The sequence below is a fragment of the Panthera pardus genome, unplaced genomic scaffold (assembly GCF_024362965.1).
Source record: "Panthera pardus isolate Hobbes unplaced genomic scaffold, ASM2436296v1 HiC_scaffold_11, whole genome shotgun sequence".
Lineage (NCBI taxonomy): Eukaryota > Metazoa > Chordata > Mammalia > Carnivora > Felidae > Panthera > Panthera pardus.
Genome location: NW_026526666.1, coordinates 3,127,436 through 3,138,372, shown reverse-complemented (window position 1 = coordinate 3,138,372; position 10,937 = coordinate 3,127,436). Strand labels below are relative to the sequence as shown.

The following is a 10,937-nucleotide window of genomic DNA, read 5'->3' as shown; positions in this document are numbered from 1 at the left end:
TCGGAAGCGGAATTTCAGAACGGGAAGCGTTTGGCCTGGGCCAACACCTGCCGTGTTTTTGTGTGTGTCTCCATCAGAGCGTACTTTTACCAGGTGGCCTCTGTTTCCTAAGCATGTCTCTGGCGGCACATTCTTCTTTAATAATCTGGACCGGGGGCGGGGCTTGCAGGAGTAGGGGCGGGGCGAGAAGGCGCAGATGCCAGGTCGCCTCGGCGGCTGGGATAGGGTTGCCCCTCCCCGGGGATGCTTCCAAAACACCCCCAGCGCGCGCGCGCGCACACACACACACACACACGCGCGCGCGCGCGCTGCGGCCAAATCCAGGGCTCTAGAGGCTGAAGAAATCTATGGGAGTAGAAGCTAGCACCAGATCCCTGCTCCCCGCAGGACCCTGACGGTTGGGCCGGTGACCTCCAGAATACAGATGGAGAGTCTCCAGGGACAGAGGCTTTAGTGGACGAAATTCGCACTAACCAGCTAACCCCTCCTAATAAGAAGGGCGAAGACTCAGTGGACGAAGCTAACCTCTTCATACTCACCCTCCATCCCCTCACCCCTTTCCCTTCCAGATCACCATGTCTATAGGCAAGGCACCCCTGGGGGTTAGCTGCGGAGGAGGAGGTCTGGGCGGGATCAGTAGAGGTGGTGGGATCAGAACTCCTCACCTTCTCAGCTGCAGCCAAGGTCCGAGTGGGACTGACCATTGTACTGTTTCTTTGGCTGTAGGGAACCTGACCATGCTGTGGTCAGTGACTCGGCCACGACCCAGCCAACTCCATCCTTCCCCTGTGCGGCAACTCTTTGCCCAATTAGCAGCTGCTGACTTAACTAGTCACCTTTGTGGCCCCTAGATGCCACTTGGAATATCACTGTTCAATGGCTGGCCGGGGACATTGTGTGTCGGACACTCATGTTCCTGAAACTAATGGCCATGTATGCTGCAGCCTTCCTGCCTGTGGTCATTGGACTCCACCGCCAGGAAGCAGTACTCCACTCGCATGGACCCCGCTCAGCTGGAAGGAAACTTCTGGAGACAGCCTGAGGACTTAGCTTCCTGCTTGCCTTGCCCCAGGTGAGTGACTTGGGACTCAAGGCTTGACTGAACAAGAATTTGGGTATGCTACATAAACCTTTGGAGTCAAGAGGTGTGCTTGGCCAGTGGTCACCCAATAATCCTTAGAGTGGAGTCTGCTGTTTTGCAAATTAAGATCATTGCATGTTGGGGCGCCTGGGTGGCTCACTCGGTTAAGTGCCCAACTTTGGCTCAGGTCATGATCTTGTGGTTTGGCTCAAGTCATGATCTTGCGGTTCGTGAATTCAAGCCCAGCATCAGGCTCTGTGCTGACAGCTCAGAGACTGGAGCCTGCTTTGGACTCTGTGTCTCCATCTCTCTGTCCCTCCCCTGCTCAACTCTTTCTCAAAAATAAATGAACATTTAAAAAAACCCGATCATTGGGGCGCCTGGGTGGCGCAGTCGGTTAAGCGTCCGACTTCAGCCAGGTCACGATCTCACGGTCCGTGAGTTCGAGCCCTACGTCAGGCTCTGGGCTGATGGCTCGGAGCCTGGAGCCTGTTTCCGATTCTGTGTCTCCCTCTCTCTCCGCCCCTCCCCCGTTCATGCTATGTCTCTCTCTGTCCCAAAAATAAATAAAAAACGTTGAAAAAAAATTAAAAAAAAAAAAAAAAACAAAACCCGATCATTGTATGCTAATCTGTATCTCTGTTAAGAGCCTACTTCTTAAAAGCAGTACCTGTATCTATGACTCCTTCAGCTTTGTTTTGCTATGCTTGGCTCCCACCTTTTTGCATCTCCCCAGCTTCACCTTCTTCAGGAGATTATTGCAGAAAACTCTAGGGATTGAAACACATGTGGGGGTCTATAAAGAAGACAGTGGGGGCGCCTGGGTGGCTCAGTTGGTTGGGCATCCGACTACGGCTTAGGTCATGCTCTCTCAGTCCATGGGATAGAGCCCTACATCGGGTTCTGTGCTGACAGCTCAGAGCCTGGAGCCTGTTTCAGATTCTGGGTCTCACTCTCTCTCCACCCTTACCCGCTTGTACTCTCTCAATCTCTCTCTCAAAAATAAACAAACATTAACAAAAAAAAAAATTAAAAAAAGAAGACAGTGAAGCCAGGGGCTTTGGGTAAAACTCTGTAGTACATTTACTCATCCATTTAAAAAATTATGTGCATTACTCCTAGGTACACTCAAATGCTCTATCAAGGATTGAGCAGCAGAGTCCTGCCTTCAAGAAACTTAAGACTAGTGCAGAAAACAAATTAGTATGCAATTGTAGTACAGTATGCAGTCAAGCATCATGCTAAAGGTAAGCATATGGAGAAGCTAAAGAACAATGAGGGTGTCTGAAACCACTTCTGGACAGTCAGGGAAAGCTTCTCAAAGACATTAAAACTGATTGTTTTTGACTTGTTAAGAGAGGTGTTAAACAAGTTAAAAAAAGCAGGGAATGGTGGGGAGGTGGAAGGCAAAGGAATTCAAAGTGGTTGCTGCTAAAGTTGAGGGCTAGAAAATGGGTGAGTAATGAGCCTGGATGGGAAGGAAAGCTCGATTACAAATACTAAGCTTGTACTTTATCCTGAGTGGAGAGGCACTAAGGTAAAATGTGGAGAGTGAAATAATCAGATTTATATTTTTTATTCTAGCTTTATTGTAAAAACTGCAAAGAACACTAGAAAGAAAACAGAGCATGTGAACTTGGATACAGTTATCAAATCTCAAATATTGACAATGAACTAGAAATCTAGGGGAAAAAAATGAAATATGAAGCAATTCCTTTAAGACCAAAACCTTTAAGACCCCCTCTGAGGGGAAGGAGTAGAGCAGCATTTTGGAGACCAGGATTAGGATTATATGTGGAAGGGCTGTGGAATGATAATGTATTATAGAAGATTTAAAATCTGATCCCTAAATCCTCAAATATTAGAAATGTAACTACCAAAAGTTAGACTGACTATAGTTCTAAGATAAAAAATATTGCTGGGGCGCCTGGGTGGCGCAGTCGGTTAAGCGTCCGACTTCAGCCAGGTCACGATCTCGCGGTCTGTGAGTTCGAGCCCCGCGTCGGGCTCTGGGCTGATGGCTCGGAGCCTGGAGCCTGTTTCCGATTCTGTGTCTCCCTCTCTCTCTGCCCCTCCCCTGTTCATGCTATGTCTCTCTCTGTCCCAAAAATAAATAAAAAACGTTGGAAAAAAAAAAAAAAAATATTGCTTCCGACAATATGTTGCAACAGGACCTCTGCTACCCAGGGCTTTAAAAAGCAGCATTGTTGCCTCAGTGTAAAAGTTGTTAGTTTTTTATATGAAACAAATTTTAGATGTGGACTGGGAGTTAGAAGCCTGTTTTTTTTTTTTTTTTTTTAAGGTTTATTTGAGAGATAAAGACAGCACAAGCAGGGAAGGGGCAGAGAGAGAGGGAAAGAGAAAATCCCAAGCAGGCTCTGCATTGTCTGGGCAGAGTCAGATGCAGGGCTCAATCCTAGGAACCATGAGATCATGACCTGAGCCGAAACCAAGAGTCAGATGCTTAACCAACTGAGCCTCCCAGGCACCCCTAGAAGCCTGTTTTTTTTTTTTTTTATTGCATTGTTTTGTTTCTTCTGAGTGTAGGCTCTACTACTAGCTATGTCACTTTGGCTAAATCACTTGAAACCAATGGGCCACAAGATATTACACAGGAGTTTCATCCTTTGTAACAGACATTCTGACAACTGCAGTCCCCATTTGGTTCAACGGCAAACTGATTAACATTATGATACATGTGCAAAAGGTGGTATTTTTGGTTCCAAGTTACTATCCTCTTGTATAAATTCTTCATTGCCCACATGTTGTATTTATTTAAAAGTAGGGTTTTTCTTTTTAATGTTTATTTAGTTTTGAGAGAGAAAGAGACAGAGTGTGAGTGGGGGAGGGGCACAGAGCAGAAAAACAGAATCTGAAGCAGGCTCCAGGCTCTGAGCTGTCAGGATGGAGCCTAACATGGGGCTCAAACCCACGAACCGTGAGATCATGACCTGAGCCGAAATCGACACTCAACCAACTGAGCCACCGAGGTGCCCCCCCTCCCCCATATGTTGTATTTAAAATCAGTCCTGCCTTCAAGGACTAATATGTCTGTAAAAAAAAAAAAAAAAAAAAAGTGGGTCAAGGGAGTACTGGAGTAGTTAGAAATTATCTTTGTAGGTTCAAGTTTCCACAAGTTGAAAGGAAAGTTTGTATAGTAGGTGGTAATTTGCATATAAAATACGGGAAAGGAAAGGCAGACCTAGGGCTATGGACCAAACTCCGTACAGGAGGCTTACCTATTTTTAAACCCCTTTTCACAATTTGCTAGGCATGGTACAAAACAAAACAAACCAAGCAAACAAAAAAACCCCAGAAATATATGGACTCAAGACAGGGAAAGAGGAAAGACCACTCCCCTAACTAGCTCGGAGGAGCTGATCAAAACCCAAAGCCATTCATAAAATTGTCTATGGCTGATACTATTCATCTTTCCTAAAAGTCCCTCATGCCTGCTGAAATCACTTTCCCAAATGCCTTAGACCCAGGAATCTGACACCCACTGAGCTTGCTTTATCAAACAGTGACTCAATCTGCCTTACCTGAACCAAGGTACTAATCCTGAAGCTCTAAACTGAAAAATACTCTTTATGGATTAAAATAAAAACCTCAGCAATTTATCAAAAAGGGGGAAGGGCAGCCAATAGCATTTGGAAGAATGTTACATTTTATTACTTAGCATTGTTTCACTGTTAATAGTTATTGTACATAATACTATTACTGAAGGTCATTTCACCTAGTGGCTGCAAAATGGCCTGAAATTTTAGCAGCACCCATTTTATACAAAATTTCTTTTTCCACAGAATTGATTAGACACATCAGAAAAATCATTTCAGCTAAAAATGTTGATGTGGTAGAAATACCCTTTTACAAAGTGCAACATTAGGATAGTACTCGAGAAGGCAAGATTCTTTAAGTCCCAGGATTTAACGAACTGACTGATTAGCTCCACAGCTGAAAGGAATGATATTTTCAAGATTCTAACCTTTTAAATATGGCACTACGGATGAACCAGTACTCAGCACTGCACAGCTCTGCATAGAACGAAGGATGCTGGGAAGACAGTGTGACTGGTGGTGGGAAGGGGGAAGGAGGACCAGTTCTAATAGTCCTCAAACTCCACTCCAGCTGTTCCTGTTCCACACCGTCCGCCAAGCTGGCCCAGTCTCCTATATCCAGTGTGTCACCAAAGGCAGTTTCAAGGCTCGATGGCAAGAGACCACCAATAACCTCTTCACCTTCTGTTGCCTCTTTCTGCTGCCACGGACTGCCATGACTGTCTGCTATACCTGCACCGTCCTCAGTGGGTCCAGTTCCCCGACGAGGAAGGGGGACCACGGTGAGACTCCAATCCCCGGGCCCTAATCCATACCTTAAAACTATGGCCTCTAGCCTCACTTACTGATCTGATAGCTGTGACCACCAAAAGTAACTTCATAACCATATCTCTAGCACCTGATGCTGCAAGTATTTGCCAAATGCCTTCAACTCTAACAACCTTCTAGCTATCCTCTGGGGTTGAGTTAGCTGGGTACGGAGTAAGGAGAAAGATGATCAGTATTCTCCTTTAGTCTTGGATACCATCAAGTCTTCAAGAAGACTTAGTAGCTTCATGTAACACAGCACCTCAATCAAAACCTTTTCTCCAGCATGTCTGTCATAATCCTTGGGGTGGGGGGACAGGAGGGAAGCATATAGTCCCAGTTTGGGAAGGGAAGAGGGTTTACAGCATTACCTATTTGCCATATTTTCTTCCTTGTATTGGGAGAGCTCCAGCTCACGATCTCTGCCACTCATCCATTCACCCTACACTCAACTCAGAAGCTGAGGGGTTCTGAAATTGCATATATTTTCTAAATTCCCAACCCCTGCCAGTGAATTTGCCCTCCGCTGCTCCTTAGACAATTGTTCCCATGTTCGTCTGCAGGCCCTGGGACTGGCCCTAGTTGTCTTGCTGACGTTTGTCCTCTGTTGGGACACCTTATTACCTGCTAGAACTGTGGTACTGGTTCTCTCCCAACATGCTAACTGAAGTCCCTCCCAGCCTCAGCCACATCCTTTTCCTTTTTGGCCTCTTCAGTGTTCCTCTGGATCCTCACCTCTATGGAGCCTTTACCCTTGGCTGCTGAAGGCACCAAGAACACAGTAGAGACTCCTCCAGGGAAAAAGGCTCTGAGAGAATGCCCCAACAGGAGATTCAAGCCCTTAGACAGCTGGAAGTACAAACAAATGTGGCAGCAAGGACAGAAGAAACAAAAGAGACATTCCTGTAACATCCATCTGCCCAGGACAGAGCATACAGAAACAGAACAATTATTCTTTAATATCACAAGAACACCTCACTTCTGCCCGTGCTCTCTTAGCTTCCAAGAAAAAGAAATACCGAGCAGTGTTCTCTACTCTGACCCTAGCTGAAACTTGAAGACTATATCTAATGTAAAAAATCACACAGAATCGAGTCCCTAGAAGTATCTCCACAGTGACCCATACTGCCTTACTGTAAATAGTGCTTCAGAGCTTGCAATGTTAGAACAGAAAAGTAATTTTAAATGTACAAAACAAAAATGGGACATTTATTCATAACTCAAAAAAAACCCACAACCCACTAAGCAAGTAGAGTGAGAGTTAAATATAAACACGGGGAGTTCCACCCCAACCCTACTTCTCCAAGGCTGTATGGTCACAAGGAATCTCTGGAGAGAACATCTGGACAAGAGAGGACCAGTCAGCGCCGCCTCCGGTCTGGACTCCTGCTGCGTCTTCGGCCACCTCTAGGGAAAAGGAAGAGTCCATCAGAGGAACATAATTCTATGTCCTTACTCTGTTTTGCTCATGTTCCCTTCACCAAGATAGTTTGCCCTCTCCACTTTACCTCCTCTTGCCCTTGGGTGGACCCCGAACAAAACACCAGTCCACACTGATCGGCTGTCCCATCAGATCCTGGCCATTGAGTCCCTCCATAGCAGCCTGGGCCTCCTTGTATGTTTCATACTCAACTAGAGTATACCCCTAGGACAAGTGAAAAAACAGAGATCAAAGCCTTCATATTCCACCAAATACCACTATTTTATTCCTCAAATCTAGGCTCATACTCAAATAGAAAAATATATAAACTTTAAACAATGAATGTACACCATATAACTGTACTGTACAAAATGTCTGTTTCTATCTGTCTTTTTTCTGTGTCTAACAAAATCAATTGCCAACCTCATTTTATTTCTTGGCCAATCACAATGGACAAGTACCAATGCTGTCAGAGGTTATGGGGGAAGAGAACAACAGATTGTTATTTAGGATACCTTCAGGTATCCTGTACGCCGGTCCAAGTTGAGGTGGATGTTTTTTATTTCTCCATACTCTGCAAATTTGTCATGGATGTCTTCTTCAGTGGCTTCCTCGTGTACTCCAGTGACAAACAGAATCCAGCCTTCAACAGCTGTTGGGGAAGGGAGGGAGAGTGAGCACACCAGAGAAAAACTTCAAGCAAGATCACAACAGTGGAGTGAGTGCGGATTTCAGAGATTGGTTAAGCTATCTCTGATTCCATTCCTACTTGGTTTTATTTCACTGGTCCATAATTCACTACAAACACAGAGCCCTACAAGCTACATTTCACTTACAGCGCTGTGGTCCGGGTTCATCACCATCCTGCTCCACGCTGTCATAATCCTCACGCATCCGCGCTCGAGACCCTTCTTCTATAAGGAACATACAGGAGATCACCGGAAATCTCTTCTCCCACTGTTCCCCATGAGTCCGAATGGGGACCCCGAAACTCGTAGCTGTCGCCACTCTAAACCCATTTTCCCGACACAACACTCACCGGAGCCAAAGCCGCGGCCCTTCCGTTTCTTCGCCTTTTCTTTCAGTTTGTGGATGCTCTCTGGAGCCCCAGAAGTGAAAGAATGAATAACAAAGATAACAGTTACTTATAACAATAGTCTGTCTCGGAAAACATCATCTGAAGGCAGTCCCACCACCTCCAGTCCCATTCCCTTCCCGGTCCCTCCCCTATTCCTCCCGAAGGGGGCGCAGTCTCTAATCCAACCGAAACCTGGTTCCCCGACTCCCATCCTCCCTGCCGGGCAGAAATTGTTTTCCTATTACATCCTTCTCTCGCACCTTCCCCGCTTCCCGCAGCAGCCTCCACTGTCCTCACCGTCCCCATCCTCATCCATGGCGAAATCCTCGCCCCCGGCCTCATGAAGATCCAGCACGTCCGCCATCTTGCCTCCCTTCTTACTCTCGTCCGTGCCGCTCAGGCACTAGGCACCTCGGGAAACTGTCGCGGAGGGGAAAGGTCGCTAGTCAAGTTGACCAATCAAAAGCTAAGCCTAAGTCCCGCCCCCGGCGCAGCGAAAATACGCAATGGAGGCGGGCCTTGTTCGGGAAGATGCCGGAAGTGTTCCTGTAGCCATCTTGAGCAAGTGGTCAGCTGAACAGAGTGGCACTGTAAGGGACAAGCTAACGGGTGGCTGCAGGCAGTGCCCTATTAAGTAGGGCAGCCGAGGAGAAATACTACTGCCAGCGAAGCACAGCCGAATTTCTTTATTAGCGGATTGTGTACCGTCTCCTTGGACTCCGTACCAAATGGAAGTTTGAAGAACGTTTTTTTCTCTCAAAACTTCTAGACCCGTATCCTGCTCTGAAGAGCAGCTGGATCTGTGATGGAAACATTTTAAAAATAGTTCAGTCCATAATGCTGGGTACTGAAGCTGTTTCTGGCTCGTACTGCAGCACCGAATTTCTCTTAACACTAACAGACCTGGTTGTCCGGGAACTAGCATTGGTGACACGGGTGTCAACTTCTTAAAAATTTTTTTGTTGTTATAATTTTTTAAAGATAAACTCTCAAACTCTTCCCACCACCTCTGGGGATTAAAAAACAAAACAAAATCATGGCTTTCAACAAAATGGGGGCTTTAACCTCTTTGGGAATGGTGCGTGTATTTCATGTTTAAAAACCTAGGCGTTGAAAAAACAAACCTAGGAGTTGAGGCAAAACCCATATTGCCCCCAAATTCTGGAATCCTGATGTAAACCTTTAACAATAGTGGACTGCAGATTCATTTATTTATTAATTTTTTAATCAAGCCGTTATGTGACTTTAATATTAGAGAAAGTGTGGGCAATACAAGGCAAAATAATCTCATTATCAACAATCACTTTATAACTACATTATGAAAGTGATAATTGCTACGACAAAGTGTAATGGCAGTACAAAGAAAGTTTCTAATAGGACTGGGAGTAAGAAGGGCTTGCCTTTGAACTGGGCCTTTAAGGCTGGGTAGTTTTCCAGGCCACGCAGCTGTACTGAGAATAGGAGACACTAATCCATTCTCCACAGTAGGTAGTGTGATCCTTGAAAAAATCAGCTGGTCATATCCCTAACAAAACCCTTCCTTGACTTTTTCACTTGGGAATAAAATTTGAACCGCCTACTCTGCCTATTTACAACGACCTCCATTACCATTCTGCCTTCTTATTAAGCTCTCCCTACATTTTCCCTCAATTGTGCTGTCTCTTTCCCACCTCAGGACTTTTGCAACTTTCTGTTCCTGATGCTCTTATTCCAGCTCTTCACATGGCTCATTCAACTTCATCCTTTAGGTCTCCCTAAAATACTACTTTCTCTACTTTCCTGTCCTTCACTCTTGTTTATGTCCTTCACGGAACTAGCTTATTACCTTGTTTACTTTCTGACTCGTTTATTGTCTGAATTCCCATTTAGAGTGTAATCCTTATGGCAGAGACCCTTAATTACAACGATATCCCCAAAGTTTAGACCAGTGTCTAGCTCACAGTAGACATTTGATACATGCTTATTGAATGAACAAATATCAGAATGGCAAGAAATTGTTTGCCTGATGCTGTGTGGCTAGGAAATAAAGCTAGAAGTACAGGTTAGGGCCAAAATGTATGCCATGCTAAGGATATTGAAATTTTATCCCGTAGGCAAGAATTTCTGTACTTCAAGTATTTGAGTATTCATGATTTTTCACAACTGTAAATAGCCCCCATGCTGTTTCTTGATTAGTGTTTCTCCTTATGTAGACTGACTTTTTAATTAAACAAATTTGCGCTAAATTTAAATATCACTGCCATAAATGTAAAATCTGTATTTTTTTCTACTACAGTTTCAGATTAAAATATAAGTAAAAATGAAAAATGTTTGCCCCTCTACCACCTAAAATCATCTCAGGTAATACCAAGGGTTCCCATATAAAACTTTGGGGAATGCTGTTAAGGACAAGGATAGCTAAGTGATGGTTTAAGCAAGGTAGTGGTGCACTCCTAAGTATTTTAGAAAGAAATCTGACAGTAGTTGAGAGGATGTTAAGAATGAAGGCAGAGGCTGGTAAGGAAGCTATTGCAGTGGTCCAGCCCAGAGATGATAAAGGACTGAACTAAGGCAGTGGATATAGACAAGACAGATTAGGAAGTTTATATAGGAGGTAAACTCAACAGTAAGTGACTGATTAGATCATGGTAAGGAATGGACCTAAGGTTCTAATTTAAGTAACTGGGTAGATAATAATCCTAATAACAGATTTGGGGAGTCAAAGAAGAGCATGTATGAAATGGCTTTTATTTTGAATATGTGACTTCAGAGAGCTTGTGTCATAAATTCAGGTGGTGAGGGGCACCTGGGTGGCTCAGTCGGTTGAGTGACCGACTTCAGCTTAGGTCATGATCTCACTGCTTGTGAGTTCAAGCTCCACATGCAGCTCTGTGCTGACAGCTCAGAGCCTGGAGCCTGCTTCGGATTCTGTGTCTCCCTCTCTCTCTGCCCCTCCCCTGCTTGCTCTCTCTCTCTCTTTCAAAAATAAATAAACAGGGGCGCCTGGGTGGCGCA

General features: G+C 45.0%; 1 protein-coding gene and 1 long non-coding RNA gene across 3 annotated transcripts; one reads left to right on the top strand and one right to left on the bottom strand.

Moving 5' to 3' along the window:
• Positions 1–284: 284 nt before the first annotated feature.
• On the top strand, positions 285–5,526 carry LOC128773480 (uncharacterized). The gene is made up of 2 exons (XR_008417744.1): positions 285–1,072; positions 5,210–5,526. It is a non-coding gene; the product is annotated as an uncharacterized LOC128773480 (long non-coding RNA).
• Positions 5,527–6,633: 1,107 nt separating this feature from the next.
• RBM8A (RNA binding motif protein 8A) lies at positions 6,634–8,402 on the bottom strand. 2 transcript variants are annotated; one of them, XM_019436565.2, is made up of 6 exons: positions 8,241–8,402; positions 7,905–7,964; positions 7,702–7,776; positions 7,381–7,517; positions 6,954–7,090; positions 6,634–6,852 (listed from the first exon to the last, which is right to left on the bottom strand). In XM_019436565.2, the coding sequence occupies exons 1-6, from the start codon at positions 8,305–8,307 to the stop codon at positions 6,807–6,809; spliced, it is 522 nt and encodes a 173-aa protein (XP_019292110.1). In that variant the 5' UTR covers positions 8,308–8,402; the 3' UTR covers positions 6,634–6,806. The 2 variants fall into 2 exon arrangements, with proteins under 2 accessions (XP_019292110.1, XP_019292109.1); XM_019436564.2 differs by having other exon boundaries at positions 7,702–7,779; positions 8,241–8,394.
• Between the last annotated feature and the right edge of the window lie 2,535 nt (positions 8,403–10,937).

Coding starts and splice junctions, on each gene's coding strand:
- RBM8A (XM_019436564.2), bottom strand. CDS start 8,307: ATGGCGGACGTGCTGGATCTTCATGAGGCCGGGGGCGAGGATTTCGCC. Junction 7,518..7,701: donor TGAACCCGGACCACAGCGCT/GTAAGTGAAATG, acceptor CTTCCCCAACAG/CTGTTGAAGGCTGGATTCTG. Junction 6,853..6,953: donor CCACCCAAGGGCAAGAGGAG/GTAAAGTGGAGA, acceptor CCTTTTCCCTAG/AGGTGGCCGAAGACGCAGCA.